At 38.9% G+C, this 19,192-nt stretch overlaps 1 protein-coding gene across 2 annotated transcripts in view; it reads right to left on the bottom strand.

Annotated features, from left to right (window-relative positions):
* Positions 1–3,862: 3,862 nt before the first annotated feature.
* Prex2 (phosphatidylinositol-3,4,5-trisphosphate dependent Rac exchange factor 2) overlaps positions 3,863–19,192 on the bottom strand; it is a 318,249-nt gene continuing 302,919 nt past the window's right edge. For both annotated transcript variants that reach the window (XM_045143485.1, XM_045143486.1), the window contains 3 exons: positions 19,070–19,172; positions 11,180–11,247; positions 3,863–4,893 (listed from right to left, as the gene is read on the bottom strand). In XM_045143485.1, the coding sequence (XP_044999420.1) occupies positions 4,848–4,893; positions 11,180–11,247; positions 19,070–19,172 (217 nt within the window). In that variant the 3' untranslated portion in view covers positions 3,863–4,847. The remainder of the gene's footprint in view (positions 4,894–11,179; positions 11,248–19,069; positions 19,173–19,192) is intronic.

Genomic DNA, 19,192 nt, shown 5'->3' with positions numbered 1-19,192 from the left:
TTGATCCCCAAGACCGTGCTACTGTGAAGTGGCAAAACAATTTGGAAGTGAGAGTCAATGGGAGGTCCTTATGGCTTTAGATTGTGAGGCCCAGGTTTCTTCCTCTCCTTTGTTTTCTATCTGATGAGCTCACCAACTTTGTTCAATCACACTCTCTTGCCATCATACTGTGCTGCCTCAACACAGGCCCAGTAGATCATGGACTTGAACCTGTAAGACCATGAGCCAAAATAAACCCAACTTATTTATTTACTTATTTTTGTGGCAGTTTTACTTTAGCCAGGGCTTATACCTAACTTACTCTGCAGGCTGTCCTTGAACATCCTCCTACCTCAGCTTCCCTAGTCCTGGGATTAAAGACATGCACCACCACACTGGCCTGGCCTAAACCTGTTTTGTTTATAAATGGATTATCTCATATATTTTATTATAGTGATAGAAAGGTTCCTCACACAAATGGCAAACTAACAATGATTTAAAAAAACAAACATGTACACCTACACTACATACATAGCTCTGATGTCCTCAGTACAAACAGTCAAGACACTGATCACCTCCAGTATTCCTAAGTTCACAAAAAACATCAGAATCTATTTCTTATAATGTCTTGTCATATAAAGAAGCAAATATAGAATACATGAGGACATATGCATACACACATATATATTGATTTAGTAGACTTAGTACTCATTTAGTAGACACAGTTCCTGCAAGAATCTATCCCAGTAAGAGAAGAAAGCTGCCCCAAGTGAAGTTGCCTTACTGCCTAGGCAAGGATTGCTGAGATGTACATGTCAAACCTGAAGAGTCTTTCACACATGTGAGTTGATGCTTTAGAACATGAATAGTGACATCACTGTTAATGGAAATTAGTAAAGTAGTACAATTTTCTGAATCCAGAGCTTATCACTATGACTTGTGTGGAAATGCACCATCTACGATGATGGTGGCCATATTTATAAAATGAATATACGGGGCCATTCTTGGCACAAATGTCTTTGCTGTTCCCCCCACTTGTTATTTAGTGATAAAGATTTTCTAAGGTTGATGAGTAAACTTCCAATTAATCAAAAGTGCAGAGGATATTTATCTTAATTGAAATTTGGGTCATCCTCAACCATTTCAGAATCTTTGTCCTAAACTTATTTAAGAAAACCAAAATTTAGTTTAGAAAATTGGTTAATACATAGTATATGTGTACATATATATGTATTTTTATATATATACACATGTTTATGAACTTATTACTACTATGGAGGAATTATTAAGCTAAGCTTAGCAAGATCATTCACATAATAAGTCTTTAAAATTAAACATGGCTTCCCAAAAGTCAGATTCAAGTCAAATACTAAAGGTTAGTTTTAAAATCACTCATGTAGAAAGTGCAGAAATGACATTTAAAGTAAAATAAAACATATGAATTACTTAAAGAATACTATTTATTTTAAAATTTAATATGATTTTATAAAAATACAAGCAAATTAAAATACGCCCACTAAGCTGTATTAAATTTTGCCATATAGGAACAGAGCTAATTAAAATATTCCAAGAATTTTTTAGTATTTTAAATAGAAATGCTTTGTTTTAGATACACAGAGTGATTTACTCTCAACTCAATGCTTCCAAATCAATAAATACTAATCTTGCCTATCACATATACATATCCACAGGACTGGAAACTTTTGGTTTGCTTCAATTAGTTAATATTTATCTTGCAGTTTATTTTCTGCATTAATTGTTTTGCCTATTACAATTAGTATCAAAGTCAACTTCATTTCATTCTGAATTTAATGTTTACAAAGTTGAAATTAATAAAGCCAGAACAAGGCCATTTCAATGTCACATGCATTGTCATATCCTAAGAAATTAACTTCATTTTGGGGCTTTTTGAGACAAGGTCTCACATTGCAGCTGAGAATGAACTAAATAAAACTCGCTATTGGCCTCCAACTTGTGCAATCCTACTGCCTCATCCTCTTTCCAAGTTCTGGGATTATAGGTATGAGTGAGCTGCAATGCTGGGCTTAATGTTACCTTTCTCCCCTTTCTCAGTACTAGGGGCTGAATGTGGGGCTTTACATATGTTAAGCAAGTGTTCTACTTCCAGGCCACATCCCCAGCCCCATCTTCATTGTAAACTGAACACCACCGCTACTTGCAGATGGAGGGGCAGGGATCCACACTGAGGAGCTTAGCAGGCTTTAGTCCACAGCATTTGAAGGCCTGCTGGTTATAGAGAAGCACACAAGTACATTTGAAAATTCAAAGGCCAGTTAAAAGTTCACTGTCAGGCTGGGGAAATTGCTTAGTGGTTTAGGCATTTGCCTGCGAAGCCTAAGGAGCCTGGTTCGATTCCCCAGGACCCATGTGAATCAGATGCACAAGGGACACAAGTTTGTTTGCAGTGGCTGGAGGCCCTGGTGCGCTCATTCTCTCTGCATCTTCCCCCCTCTCTCTCTCTTTCTCAAATAAACAAAGAAATACAATATGTTTTTAAAGTTCACTGTCATTAGGAAGTAGATTATGGTATTGAAAACTATCATTAATGGACAATTGATTTGGAATTATAGTGAAGTGACTTGGAATACACATGTATATCTAATCCTATTCAACTATAGTGAAGAGTAGGTCAAAATGTCCAGGAAATCCTACAACTTTCATACACTATAGGCATATGACATAGTCCCATTCACCTTTTCCAACATAATTTGTGTAATTAAATGGCAACACATGTCCTATAACTCCAACTTTAGTAAAAGGTAACTGGTAACATTATGATAGTTCCTATAAAAGATGGACTTCTCAGGTTCCAATTTTGGTTCTGCCCTTAGTCACATGAACTTGAGTAGGGCTATTCTTTGCTTCAGCTTAATTGTGAAGTGGGTGTAATAAAAATAAAAAAAATAATAATAATGCCATCTCTTGTTGCTGTTGCAAAGCTTATGTCATGCAGGAACAACAAAATACCAGCTAAGCAATCAGAGGTTTTACTTGGCATATAGTAAAGCTCACTAGTTCTGAAGTTATGGTGATTAAAAGGTACAGCAGCTGATGGAAATGTAAACCTGTTCAACATTAGTCAGCACCATGCACATGCATAGCAGGCTTATGTTTAACACTACCAATAATACAGAGCACACTTAGCTATATAGAGAGTATCTCCTTAAAATACATTAATTTATAAACATTACAATGACAAGTACTATGCTCCGTGATGTGACAAGTTAAGTGTTGGCCCTTCCCTACCTCTAAGGAGAATAACTGCTATGTTGGCAACTAGAAACAGGGATGGCAACATGAAGAACACTGCCTACTCAAGCTCTCCAGTCTTTTCTTGGGAAACAGACATAGACTCTACATGTGATTGACTGCAAGTCTCAGGTGCTCTGTGCCACATGACAATTATGATGAGCTTCACTAGTAGTCTATAGGCATCGCACACAAATGGATCGCAGTATCGTTGCTATTCACTACACAAGCACTAGTGAAGAAGTCTCCCAATGAGAGTCTGAAAGCCACTATTGGATCTGTGAAGTAAAATTTAATAATGGTTTACCTAAACTGTAGTCACAGAACGGGTTACACGCACTTAGCTTCTCTTCATACGCAGCCATGTGCTATGCAGTAAAAATTCTGGTAAGTGATGGGCAACAGCATATGCGAGGGTATTTATGTAAGATCGTATTTGTCTGATGAGATCAGTGCCATCTTAGCTTGTGTAAATACACACTGTGATGCTTGCACAATGACATTGTCTAATGGCAGAATGGATCCCTGTTATTAAGCAATGAATGACTCTAATCATTACAACCACAGTAATAGTATTTTAATTATTTTAAAAAGTATGTATTACAAACCAACATTAATGCATTCATGGTGCTAAAAACAATGTTATTATATCAACACAGAAATGATAAGCTTTAGAATGAAGACAGCTTTTACCTTGTGTCCATAAATTATCAAAGTTCCTAATGGTCCTTTAAAATACAACAAATAAAGCTTTATTTTCACATCGTATACATATATCTTGATAGAAAAATACTCATATAGCATTCTTTTAAGGTCTGCACTTTTATAAGACGCCATAAAATTAAGAGTTTATCTATATTCCTAGGTTAAAGGTTGAATCCTTCTCTTCACTTACACCCCTTCCTACCACTTTCCCAGTTCTGGACACTCCCTACCCATGACCACCAATGGTACAGCACCCAGCGGGATGGCATGGCCCAATGCAGAGGCCAAGGAGAGCACCTGTTTGTCAGAACTGTCCATAGGGGGAAGTGTTCCTGAAAGCAGTGAAGAAATTCCTGCTGGGGACCTCCTCCACATATACATCACTCTCTTTTGCAGGTGGAGAATGGAATGCCTATGACACCCAATCTATTCTGTACTGTCCTAAACATTTCTACATGGTGGCTACAGAGTGTGCTCATCTTTATTGACTGATAGACTGCTTTAAACAAAACTAGCCATTAAAACAAGTGTCCATTTGGGGAACTTGAAAACAAACACAGTACAATTAATGAACGAGAAAGAGGTCCCAATAGTTAATGTTTTATCTCTGACATTTTCCTATACATCCCAGAGTTGAATTTAGCCCTAAAATGAATACTCGGTATCAATATGTAGAGAAATCAGTTTGTGAGGCTGAATTGTCTGAAAAAAATGAACTATTTCCATATAAATATCCAAGTACACATTGAATATTAGTTATTTATGTGGTGGTGAATGGTTTAAATTCTAAAATTGCTTGTCTTTAACTTCAGTGGAGAGTGTTGAACCTGTAGCTACTTTGTTTTGGACAGTGTCTGAACGCCCCTGCCAGCCTTGCTCCTTGGGAATCCTCTTCATTCCTCACCAGCTGGAGGAGGTGGCTCACATAGCTTGTACAGCCTAGAGAAAACACAGGGGAGTGTGTCAGTCACCTTCCATATTGCTCCTATGGAAATGTCTCTACTGTAGAACAAATACATTGACAATAACTTCTTACTTTCATGAGTTATGACAACATTGTTTCACCAAATCTCCATCTCCACATCTCTAGCAAGCTTTAAAATTTTGGACCTGTGATTTAGGAAATACGTATTTCCTTTCAAATCTAGACAGCTACTCATGAAGCAACGTTTGTACTTAAAGCCATTGTGTGCACCCTTCTGTTGATTTACCTTGCTGGTAGTGAAGTCTAGCCTCTAGCTTGTATTTGTACAATCACTATCCTATTGATCAGGCCAATCTTATTGTAAGATGGTCTGTATCTTATAGCTCTCTACTGTTTGTTTATACGTTTTACAAGTTTACTCTCTTCTGTCCTGTCCCTGTGGTGTTAGAAACTTGAGTTATACAAGATGTAGTCCATATTGTCTTGAATTGTTAAATCCTATTACCAGGAATGACTACCTGATAATCCTAGTGATCTAAAGGCCAGAAGCATCACAGTGAATCCTGAGATAAGAAAGGCTGAACTGAATGAAGTGTTTGATATTGAACTACCCTGTGCTTTTTAACAGAGACAAAGGACACACTGGTCCTACTATACAGGTTTCAACTTTGAAAGGTGTTTGGAGAGGAGGGGGCTGAGGAATGAACCCAAGGTCTTCACACTGGCTAAGCTGTGCTCTACCACTGAGCAACACTTACAGCCCCAACACCAAGCCTTTCAGTTGTTTTGCATTCTTCTCTTTTTAATGCAAGTCCATATATTATATGTATATGAACATGAATATGTATTTTTAATGTGGGCACTGGAGATTGGACTCTGGTCCTAATGCTTGCAAGCAAGCCCTTTACCAGCTGAGCTGTCTCTCTGGCCCTGGTTGTTTTTTAAACGCAGTACATGGACTGAAGAGATGGTATAGCAGTTTAAGGTATTTGCTTGAAAAGCCTGCCATCCCAGGTTCAATTCCCCAATACCCATGGAAAGCCATAAGCACAAAGTAGCTCATGTGTCTCAAGTTCATTTGCAGTAGCAACAGGCCCTGGCAAGCCCATTGTTTATTTCTCTCTCTCTCTGCTTGCAAGTAAAAATAAATGACTAAATAAATAATTTAATTAATTAATAAAAGCAGTCTAATCCCCAGGGATAGCTGAGATGATTCTCTCCCTTTTGCGGAATGAACACAGCTTAAATGAGTTGTTAGCCAATTTAGCAAATTGTAAATCTCCTTGGCTTTTGACATTTAATCCCATGCTAATTCTAAGTCAACAGAGAGAAATGAGAGAGATTCGATACTCATTTATAAATCTGGCTAATAAAGTGAATTTACTTAGTTTGGAAATACAGAAGATAAAGTCTTTGGAAATTTGCAAAATGTACTTCAAGTCTGGAAGGCGGTTTATTCTCTGTATGTTATCTCCACAGCTGAAGTGAACACTGAGCTAGGGACATGTCACCTCAGAAAAACTTATTTTATCCTTGCTGGAGAAAAGAATGTATTAAATTGAGCTGATGGGCTTGAAAGGTTCTTGTGCACTTGAACTTGGTATTGCTTCTAACTGCCTTCCCAGGGGTGGAAAACTGGAATTATCAGAAAGCTCTTTTCCTTCTCAATTTCTATAGTATCATTTCCATGACATGATGCCTAGTGAGTGAAAAGGCACAAAGGCTGAATCAGGTAGAACAGAACTTGGAGGGTGGCTGGTAAATGTTCTTCCCATCACATTCTATTACCTTGCTCTGCACGTTTGCAACCAATGTGACTAGTGCCGGCAGGTAGATGGGGTCTGAAATATCTGCCTTGCACACTTAAGCAGAGGCTACTACCCGTGATCACCTAATGAAATAATGACTCTGGCTACAGCAGAGCTGGGTAGCTTCTGAGAGGCTTCTTGGAAACAAGTCAGGGTTATTTGAGTTCAGACACATTTGTAATGGAAATTGTGGAGCCCTGGGAGCTGAGCACAGGCAGGTAAAGTTTGGAAGAGAAATGTATTAGGTAAAGAGTTAGACTCTAACTGTAGTGAGCCTTCTGTGTTTTGGCAGCTAAAGTTGTTGGGAAGCAGAAGGCCTTTGCTAGAGGCCTTGCTATGTTCTTGTCCCACTCATGCACTCTACTGGCCCTATGTGAGCGAGGGTTGTCCCTGGCTCTACTTTCTCCTATTCCTTGTTGGGCTTGGACAGCCATTTTGGTGCTGGTATTTCAACCTCAACCCAAATTTGCAGAGAGCAGAACTTTCAAACTTCATTGTAAACCTCATGCCCTTCATTTTCCTACAGGGCAAAAAGTGAAAGTTATGTTAAAGGAGACCATAGATGAAATGCTTTTCAAGGTTGAATGATCAGTGAAGCCATGTCTGTATCAAGTCAATTCTCCCTACCCTACAGATTTCTTAGAGGGGAGAACAAACAGCACCTTACTAAGGACACATGGAGAATAGGATCTGGAACTCAGATCTTTAAGTACTGGTGTATGTGGCCTCTTAATTAAAATAAGTCAACCTTTCAGAGAACAATAGTTTCAGATTTTATGGCTGAACAGAGAATGAAGACAGGTAATCAGTTAGTTCTCTGACATCTGGAATGCCATATTTGGCTCTTGGTGAAGATTTTGATTTTTGCTTTAATGAGCCAAGGCATATATGGAAGCCAGAACCCCACCTCATTCACCCCTATCACACATATTTAACTGTCTACATTTCTCCATCCTTCTACCCTGTTAGGGTGTGAGATCCTTGGGCACAATGTCAATTTTTATCTGTCTTGATACCTCCATGTCAAAGGCAGTCCCAACACATATTTCCCAGATACAGTGCTAAGGGGAGTGCCCAATATGTGACATGGGACAGGATGTCCAAGAAAACCACCTCTAAAAGCAAGCTTTACCCCGCCACTAACAACAACCAATCTATATCAAAGTATGAAACTCCAATGTATTCTCTAGCATTTGGACTCTCTAAATTACTGAATTCACTCTTTCTATGGGGTGACTATAGACATTTGCTCCTTAGTGGATTCTAGAACAATCTTCGCTTTCCTTCAAATTCTCCAGAGGATCATCTTCAATGGTTGTCTTGTTCTTCTGCTTTTTCTTCACAGTTGGAACACTCAACCTTCACAACCATCAAGATAATCAAAGGTCATTTGTAGATCTTCACTGACCTCCTAAATACTGGTGAATTGTAGGACTGTAGCTCCATCTCTCTGTTTTCCTCTCCTTAACTTCAGTGCTGTATATTGAGCTGCCCACAAAGGCGTGGATGTCTATTGTTCTCAGTATTGCCAAGCTGAGCTCATCGTTTTTGCCCAGTACATTTCCTGCCTGTACTATCTCAGAAACAAGCCATGGATTTCAGGTCTCTCTGGAATCTTTGCTTTCCTTTGTTGTCACTTAATATGTGAGCATTACTTCTGCCTGCTCAGTATGTCTTTACACCATCTTCTCATCTTGGATCTTAATGTTATTCTTTCCTTTCAAGCTCCTCTTTTCAACCTTAGCAATCTCCCCATGGTCCATCCACATATGGTCCAAGACAAGTTCAAATTCAAGCCTTCCAGATAGGAAGATGAGTAATGCCTCTATACTCTCAAGTTAAAATCAAAACTTTGTGGGCTGGAGAGATGGCTTGGAAATTAAGGCGTTTGCATGAAAAGCCTAAGGACTAGTGTTTGACTCTCCAGATCCCATGTAAGCCAGATGCACAAAGGTGAGGCAAGTGCAAGGTTGCACATATCCACTAGTTGGCACAAGTGTCTGGAGTTCGATTGTTGTGGCTGAGGCCCTGGTGTGCCAATTTTCAATCTCGCTCTCCCTTTGTATTTCGTGCCCTCCCTCTTAACAACAACAACAACAAAAATGAATAAATAAAAACTTCGTGTTGTTATTAGTATTGGCCTTGTCTGGACTCTACATATGGTCCAGCCTCATTTTGGTCATCCTTAATCACAGACAGCCACTGGGAATAGATGCTGAAGGGCCTTTTCACCTTACCATTACCAAAGAGCCTGCTACTCATACACACATAGCAAAAAGTCGATAAATGTCAACGTGTGTGTGCTGAGTGATTTTTTTTTAAAGAAAAATTATGTTAGTAAAACTAAAAATAGATGTTGGATGGAAAATTTGAACCAAATATGATCTCTGATAGAGGCACATCACTGGACTGCCGAGGATGAACCTTGTAGAAACACTTTGCTAGCTTTGCCCATAGGGGGCTTGGCCTTGAGAACCAAGTGTGTCCTTCAACATGCTGTCTTTGTGGTAGGAGCTGACTTTGGCTGGGAAGTATCCAATCTCTATGTATTCCTCAGCATTCTCTCTGCCCTTCACAGTCTGTTTCTCACATTTTACCTACTCTTACAGGGAGGTTTCCCCTCCTTCTCTCTATGAGGTAGAACAAACCCAGGTCCCCTGTGCATGCTAGCAAATCCATGATCACTGAGCTATATCTCAAGCCCCACACCTCATGCACTTCATCTCTACCTGAAAGCTCCTTTCAGGCCCTGGCTACCCAGTCTCAGGCTTATACGCCCCCCATCACTGGGGTAAAGAGAATGTGATATATTTCCTCAATAAATATGTGCAGGATGATTAAGAGTAAGTAAAACATAGTTAGAAATCATCCTTATTTCTCTCTTAAAGTGACTATTCCCTTATAAAAAGTATCAGCTTTACAACTGGTTGCTTTTATTGGTTTTAATATTAACACAACCCAACAATGAAAATAACTCTGTTCATCAGTTACTTCTCTTGTGTTCAGCTGGCCCGTTGGTTCATTGATCAGGATGTTGAAGACTTATCCCAACCCCGTTGTTTATTAGTGTTTACAGGAAGAAGCACCTTGAAGAACCATTACCTTGTTTACTTATTGGAATTTTAACACTTTACTCTGTGTGTTATGCAAATATAACATGTCTGTTTAAGGGGCTGGAGAGAGAATGTGTATGTCAATGATGGTTTAGCAACAGAAAGTCTGAGACTCCATGAAAGATAACATTAACAAGCCTGGAGGATTAAGTGGAGTTTGGAATCAGTACTAAAAATAAATGCAACCAGAACATGAGAGCTCCATCCATTTTCAAGGGGAAAATACATTTTCCTTTTTGAAAGCACTTTCACTGCCCATGTAGTTTTTCAGAATGAAATATAATTTCATAAATGCTGCAGTCGTTGTCCTCACTCTGGTAATGGCCTCATAAATAGGAAGTAAGAGTGTCTTATCTCTGACAGTGCTTGGAGAAGCCTACTGTTTGGTAAAATGCAAATGTACAAAAGTGATCAAGTGGAAAAGGAATTATTTAATAGTGCCCTACTTCAAGACACATGACTGTCTATCCTAATCGCCAAGGAAATCAAATGGAAAAACACCTCTCTGGCTGTTATTATGTTCATTTATTTTGAAGGTGGTTGAGGTACTTTACTATGATAGACCAACTGTGACTATTCAATACAACCAACAAAGAGCTCACTAATTCATTCATTCATTTATTCATTTATTCACACATACAGTCTTGAAATCAGTTCAGGTATCTAATGTCTACTATGTAGATACTCTGATATGCAATAAATAAAATCCAAAAAAAAATAGACCCTTAACTCTGCTTCTTGAGACTTTATGTTTAGATTAGCCAAAGGAATTTACAGCAATGTGGGACAAAACAATGTAGTTGGGGCTTCATAAAGCAATATGCAGGGCACTAAGAAAATCCTAAGAAGAAATAATTCCTATATGACTTAAAGCAAAAAAGGACACCTAAGCTGGGTTTCCTGGGTTACTTAGAAGTTTCCAATCATGGCAGAGGAAAGAGCATGCCTGTGGTGGTTTGAATAGCTGGCCCCCAATATATTCAGTTTTTTGTTTGTCTGTAGTTTGCATCTGCAGCCACCTGGCTGGAGGCAGTGTCACTGGGCAGATCTTAAGGAGTGGTGGTGGGTCCAACCACAAGGGCTATAGGCAAGAGCATCATAGAAGGTGACGGACAAGGATAGACATTCTTCGCTGTACTAATGTACAGTTTTGTTTCTGAATTCATGATGGAACTTTCAAAATAGAATAATGTCATTTAGTTCTGAGAGCATTCATTCATGCCTAACATACCTGATCCACTCAATTGTTTATGAGGGTGACCCCACAATTAAGACCAGTATGACACTGGACATGCCCTACAGAAGGTGAATTGGCCACAAATGATATCGCCCGGGATCCATAGAACAGCCCAAGGGAAGGAACAGCAGGATACACTTACCTTGGAGCCGATGGAGGCGTTCGGTCCCTGACCCCCAAGTTCTTTGCAGTGTTCTGAACTCTTGCTCCCTGAAAGTCAGGAAAATCACTTTTAGCTCCATAATGTATTAGTAAGTATTTAACATGCCATTAAAATCTCAGTGAAGAATCTCTACTCCAACAACTTATTTAATGCTAAGACATATCGGATGAGGAATAAATCAGAAATTACCCATGAGAACATTTTCAAAATTAATGCTTTTAAGACTCAAAATATATTATGCTGTTTCAAATTGTTAATATTCATTTTGATAGCCATTGAACTTATCAAGAAGTACATTTACCAGCTTCTTATCACTACCTCATGTTATATCTTTACTTGCAGAACCAGTTATAACTTCATATGCTGAGAAGAGCAAAGGGACAGGCTGAAAGCCCAGGCCAGGTCTCTACTCTCATGGCGCAGGTCTCACAGCTGTCTAAGCACACCCACTTTTCTTTAGTTAGGCAGTTACTTTAAAATTAAAAGTATTTAGCAAAAATTCCTCAATTATTCTAAAACAATTTCTAGACAAGCAATGTCCTTATGGACTCATCCCTGTAGCCTATAAAGTTCGTGAATGAACTTTTCAGTTCCTAATGAAAATGGGTTACACAGAAACAAACACCAGTGCTTGTGGCTGGGAACAGGTGATAGAGAACTGCTTAACAAACTTCAAAAAAACTCCAAATGCCAAATATTACTGGCCTAAATAAATTGAAAAGAGCAAAGGAGATCTAGAGAGATGACTTAGTGGCTGAGACCCTTGCCTGCAAAGCCTAAGGACACAGGTTCAATTCTCCAGGTCCCATGTAAGCCATGAATAAGTTGGTGCATGTGTCTGAAGTTCATTTGCAGTGGCTAGAGGCCCTGGCAATTCTAATCTCTTTCTTTCTCTTTCTCCCTCAAATAAATAAAAAAAAGAGAACAGAAGAAAAAAACCAAAGAATATTATGTCTCAAGATGGAACTAATACATGAAAGAAAATAACAAAAGACAGCCTGGCAAAAAGACAAATAAGAAGGAATTTAGGTATCACAATTAATGAAAGCTTTTTACCTTGGAGAATTCAGAAAAAAAAAAAAAAACTTTTACATATTTCAACTAGCTTCCCCTCAAATTAACCCTTCATTTAACCACAGTTGACCAAAGCCAAAAATTAGCATTAGCACAGTGCTATTAATTACATTGTATAACTTATTCGAGTACCATCATCCCCCTCCCCAATGAATGCTCCTTTGTTATTCCAGGATTCAATACAGGGCCTCACATTGCATTTTATTATCATGACTCCTTAATTTTCTGCCACAAATGCTCACCTACTCTGTCTTTCATACCTTAACACTTTTGATGAGTACTGGATGTTATTTTGTAGAATATTTCAAGCTGAGTTTGTCTGAAGTGCTATTTTGATTAGGGACAGGAAATACATTTTTGACAAGAAACTCACAGAAGTGACATTGGGTCCTTCTCTGTGCCTTACATCAAGAGATACATCATGCCCTTACATCTTATCACTGGTGATATTAACTTTGATCATCTCCTGACTAAAGTGATGTCTGCCAGGTTTTTCTACTGCAAAGTAACCACCTTTCTTTTTGGAGGCTTAACAGAGATGCTGGGGACTATGAGACTACATATATTGATCCACCCTTCAAAATTTAGCTCACCATTTCAGTCTCCAGTGATGTAACAATGCTGTGATCTTTATGTGATGGAATTCTATAAAAAAGAATTATCCATTTTCTCCAAGTAATATACTTAATTACATACTAACTTACCATGGACTCATAAATATTGATTTTATTCTATGGGATATAATCAACATATTTAAAAATATTTTATTTTTATTTATTTATTTATGAGTGAGAATGGGTGCACAAGGACTTTTAGCCCCTGCAAATGAACATGGTGACACGTGCATTTGGATTACATGGGTTCTGGGGAATTGAACCTGGGTCCTTGGGTCCTTAAGCTTCAAAGGCAAGCACCTTAATCACTAAGCTATCTTTTTCACCTATAATCAAAATCTTTGTTAATATTTCTTTCCACTGAAATCACTCCAGTTTTGGACTCTGGAAGTCCTTTCTGCCTGCTTCTGTGTCCTTTGAGATGTTTCATTCTGCTTCAATACTTCTTTATTTTATTTTTGTGTGTAGTATGTGCAGCGTGCATGATAGTGGCATATGCATGTGTGTGCAGAGATACACGTGGGGTGTATGTGTGTGGTGGACACTGGGTGTCCACCTTTATTACTCTGCTGCTTTATGTATTCTGAAACAGAGTTTCTCACTGAACCTTGAGCTTTCATTGTTTTTTAGTTAGACTGACTGACTAGGGAGCTCCAGTGATTCTCCTGTCTCCACCCACCTCAGAACTAGGGTTACAGACATACATGGCTATGCCCAGCTAAGTGGGTCAAACTCAGGTCCTCACATGCTCACACAGTAAACACTTATCCACTGAGCAATCTGCTCATCCCTGTTCTAATTTTGTTTTTGAATAGGTAGAGGAAATGCATTTTTGACAAGAACCTCAGAAATGACCTTGGATCCTTCTCTGCCTTATATCCAGAGTTACACCAGTGATGACATTACCAGTGGTGACATTAACTTTGATAGTCTCCTGACTAAAGTGATGTCTGCCAGCTTTTCTACTGCAAAGTAACCACCTTTCTTTAACAGAGAGCACCTAAGGCTCATCTTCTTCTCAAATGTCAATCACCACTTCTCATTTCTTCCTCCTTCTTTCCCTTCTTTTCCTCCAAATGTTATTTAAGAACAAAGATTTGGATACTGGGTGTGCTCATTACTAATTACATATAACTGCTTCTAGGCCTTTGTAGCAGACAGGATTAGTTTGCAGATGCAAACATGCTTATACATCTCTATTTCTATTTCTACATATATCCATATCATGTGTGTTTGTATGCATAAGTTTATGCTGGTACAGTAAAGCACCACAGGTTACCTTAGAGGTTCCAGCCTTTTCCCTTCCTTATTTCTTAATCTGTCTTCCCATTCTTACATACTCGTTACTTATTTGTTCAAACATTGTGTGTACCCAAATGGGTTTTAGAATTTCTAAGTCATACCTGTATGGAAAAAATAATTTTACTTACTGAACAATTAGAACTCAGTATTTTTATATAATTCTCTTTGTCTACTGACATAATATTCCATTAAGCAACTAACAGAAAGATTTTCACTTTCTTGAAACCTGATGCTTGCCATGCTGAACACATCTGTTGGCATATTCTCGCTTGATTTATCTATATAATTCTTTTTATACTTCTCATGCCAGATACTTTTTTTTAAATTTTTTTTGTTCATTATTTATTTATTTATTTGAGAACAACAGACATAGAGAGAAAGACAGATGGAGGGAGAGAGAGAGAATGGGTGCGCCAGGGCTTCCAGCCACTGCAAATGAACTCCAGATGCGTGCGCCCCCTTGTGCATCTGGCTAACGTGGGACCTGGGGAACTGAGCCTCGAACCAGGGTCCTTAGGCTTCACAGGCAAGTGCTTAAACACTAAGCCATCTCTCCAGCCCCAGATACTTTTATTTTTACTGAATTTTTCACATATCTCCTTCTACTTAAACATCCTCCTTGTCTCCATTGGCTGCTTGTATTGTCTATTCTCCAAAGCTCTGATAAAATATCAGTTTGCAAATAACTGATTGGTCATTAGGTATATCAGATACTGTTTTATGTGAGTTAAGTACTTGAATTTCTATACCACTCACAATAACACTATCAAGAAAATATTGCTATTATCACTGTCACATTAGTGAGGAAATTCAGAAACAGAGAAACAAACAAACAAAAAAATCTTTCCCTGAATCATACAGATAATGTGATTCTGTAAGGACTGGAACAGGGATTCAAATGGAGACCTCTTGTTCCAGAGTCTAAGCTCTTAGTCATCATGAAGTAATTTCCCTTGTGTATTGGGCCCTTTCTCGTTATCCTAGTAAGTTCTAATATATGAATCAAACATCATCTAGTATTTTCTTATACTTGGTATTATTCTGGAAACTGTAACCAAATAAAGAAAGCTCACACACTGTTCACATGCTCCCTGTCCTGTGTCTGATGTCTTGATGAGGGGTTCCCCTAGACAACTAGCTTGCTTGCCAATGTCTGAATCATGACAAAGTGCCTCATGTGTCCATCATGAGACTGGACCATGACCACCCTCTCCTCAGATCTTTGTTCTTTGTGAGTAGGATGATACATTGACATTGAAGGTAAGGAGCTGGCAAACAATGTAATCACAGTGTTTTTTGTTTTTTTTTTTTTTTCTTATTGAGGTAGGGTCTCACACTAGCCCAGGCTGACCTGGAATTCACTATGTAATCTCAGGGTGGCCTCAAACTCACGGTGATCCTCCTACCTCTGCCTCCCAAGTGCTGGGATTAAAGGCATGCACCACCACTCCCGGATTAATCCCAGTTTTTATACAAAAGATCAAAAGGAAAATTTTGCATAAGATTTCACCAAAGAACACATAGACTATGCAACTTATATCATGGAAGCTTTTAAGTTTATAAGACAAGGGGCAATTTCTATCTCAAGCCTTGTATTAATCATGTTGTTAACTAATCTTGTAAGTCAGAGTATTGCCTATGGTTATTACAGTCATCATCAAAGTTGCTAAGGATATGGTATCCTTATGTCATCTCTGATCTTCAAATGCAAGGAGTGAGTTAAGACAACTCCTCGATGACAAGTCCATACATAATCTGTCCAGAAAAATAATGCTAAATTTATAAATATGAACAAAAAATCACGGCAACACTTTCTTGTTGCCCCAAAAGAGACAAAAGATTTTAGTTAGTTCAATATATTATTCCTTATTTGTGGCAAAACATTAATATGCGTTTTAAATAACATACATGCATAATTTATAATAATTCAATAATGTGAACCAAATGCGGTGGCTCTTGCCTGTAACTCTCGCACTTTTAGGGAGCCTGAGGCAAGATATTAGCACAAGTTTGAGGTCAGCCTGAGCTATAATATGAGTTCCCCAGAGAGATAACATGACTCAAAAATCATAAAGAAGAAACAAGGCATAGGGAGATGCCTTGAGTTCAGATCCCTAAAACCCATGCAAATGGCAGGTATGATGGCACATGCCTGTAATTCTGGTGCTTCGGAGGCAGACAGGGAATACTGTGGGAAAAGCAGCTAGCCAAATTGCTGAGCTCTGGTTTTGGTGAGAAACCTTGTCTCAATGAACAAGTGCCACGTGGCCATGAAAGACACATGATGCCATCCTCTGGCCATCACACACACAAAACATGCAAACATAAGTGAGTCCACTCATACATGTTCCCACAATCCACACACACACAAACAGCATAGGCCAGAGCTGGAGAGATTGCTTGGTGGTTAAGGTGTGCAAAGCCTAATGACCTGAGTTCGATTCCCTAGTACTTAGGTAGAACCAAATGCACAAACAACAACAACAAATTCAACATAGAAATCACTGAAAAACTTTGAAACATAGTAAAGATGGAAAGTATTCTAATCTCCTTTTTTCTGTAAAAGCTGAGTCAAGGGCCAGACTGAGAGTTGTAAAGAGAGGGAGAGCTAAGCTGGAGCTTTGATACAGATTTGTGTTCCACCACTCAAATTCTCAAGACTGGGCTGCAGCCTACCCATTCAGTTTTTTGCTAGGCTTGGTGCTGGAAAGGAGGGTGTTGCAGAAGGAGCAATGCAGCCTGAGGGGCTGGACACAGGTCTGCTCAGTTCCCTGAGAGGTGGCCGCTAACTCCACGCAGGGTAAAGCATGGCAAAGCAGAGCTGGGTGTCACATTCTGCCACAGTAGCTGAAAGGTGGCTGCAAGAGTGAGCTAGCGCACATATCTGCATGGAAGTAGTCTAAGTACTAGCCTTATTCTGGGCTAATAAATCTCAAGGTTCGCCCCCCAGTGACATACCTAATTCAGCATAACTCCAACTCAAAAAAAAAAAAAAAACAAAAACAAAAACTCATAAAAACCTTTCACTCAAAAGATAAATCATGTATTTGCATCTCTCAGCTCTTAAAATGCCAAACTTGGTACGGAGGAACCAGAAACAAAGGGAACAAAGCTCCTTGTTCTAAATCAATTTATTTAAACAACAACAACAACAGGCAGAAGAGTGAATGAGGAAATAAATACTGCAATGAGGAATGGCCTGACTTTTTATAGTCTTTCTGATTAAACTTTACGTATCTTGTGCTAATGTTATGTAAGTATATCCTGCTTTAAAGAGCATCACAGCATATGAATTCAGCATGAAGGAATATGTAATATCATTTTTTCTTCATTTTCTGGGTTTTTATTTTTGCTTTAAATAAATTGAAGATACTATATAGAATTATGACTATGTCCATAGGGAAGGAATGTGTATGTAGGCAACATATAACAAGCTCCTTGTTGCAATGTTCTAAAGCAGACTAATCCAGACAGCTTTTCATGCCTTCAGGCATAATTTTGAGGTGACTTTTCCAAGGTTTCTGGCATAAAGAGCAATAAGGAAGACCAGTGGGCATAGCATCTTTCTGAGCTAAGGCCTTAGCATCCAAAATCCTTGATTTGATGGAAAAAAATAATCAGTTTGCTTTGGTTTGCTTTGTAAAGCAGAACTTGTATGGCCCTCCCCACCTCATCAAATCCTTTTTAAATGTCTGGTAACTTACACCTGTGTTTGTCATTCACCAGCTGGACAAGAATATGTCATAGTCTTCTGGTGGGTCCAACCTTTACTCAGCAAATCTCTCTTTGACCTCCTAACATCTTCCTTGCCAACGTTTTGCTCCTAGATCCCTAAGGAATAGTGCCTGATGCATCCTCCCTCACTGAGCCTTGAGCCTACACTGTACATGCTGGCTGGGTGTTAGCCTCTTCAGTCCATTGTCACGAGCTTGCTTGACATTCTAAAGAGTAATCGTGGAAGTAAACTCAAGTGAATTAACTTGTTTGCCTGAGAGTTATAAATAAGTCTTGGATAAATAAAGTACTCATAAGTACTAAAGCATATCTACAAAGGTAAATCATACACCATTGTTGATCAACAAAAACCAAGTCAGCAAACGAGATTCATTATTGGAGCAGTCCAAATAAGCGGTGACAGAAAGCCTGTCATCTTTCATTTTTGTCATTTCTTTGGTCAAGTGTCTTTTCTACTAGATTAAGACCATTTCCTAACCAGTACATTGGAATTTAGTTCAGCTTAAAATAAAAATTTTAAAGATTTAAAACTAATTATCCCTTTCCAAGTGCTACTGGGTTACAGTATAAGACATTCAGTCTATTTAAAGAGTATATTGTTATCTGTAAGTATCCTAGTGACCTAAGGACACTCCAAAGGCTGCTATTCAGCCTCTAATGGGAAATTTGAGATCGGGAGTTTATACACACGATCATACAACACCTTCTTGGCACAGGGTAGAAGACCCTTGGAGAACACCAGAATCCATAGAGACCCTTGATTCTTCCCTCTTCTTCATTAACCCTGTCCCTCTCCCAATCTACCTCACACTAAACCACCAGAATGCTCATGAAGAGCCACGCACCCTTTACTGTACCTCAGTCCCAACCCACTCCTGTCTGAGTTTGTGTGGCTGGTTCCCTTTATCCTTCCAGGTGATTATGTAAGCATTTTTTTCCTAAGTTTTCCAGGATGCCTGTAGAGAGATTTCTGCACCATGTTTTCATCAAGGATTCTTCTCCTTTGTGATTTTCCCTGACTTCATGTGCTGGGTAAGTAGTCCATCACTTCTAGGCATGTGTCACACACCTGATAATAAGCAAAGGAGTCTTCAAATCCAGGTCCTGGAGAGTAATATCCCTGAAATATGCACCAGAGACTTACCTGCTTCCGCATCACATCTGTAGCCTGCATAATGTAGCGAGGAGGCAGCCCGTGGCTTCTGGCTAGAATGATGGCCTGCTCCAGGGTCACACTCAGGGTGCACCTGTGGGCAAGAGAATGGCA

This window comes from Jaculus jaculus, chromosome 2 (assembly GCF_020740685.1).
Source record: "Jaculus jaculus isolate mJacJac1 chromosome 2, mJacJac1.mat.Y.cur, whole genome shotgun sequence".
NCBI lineage: Eukaryota > Metazoa > Chordata > Mammalia > Rodentia > Dipodidae > Jaculus > Jaculus jaculus.
This window is presented reverse-complemented; position numbering and strand designations above follow the sequence as displayed.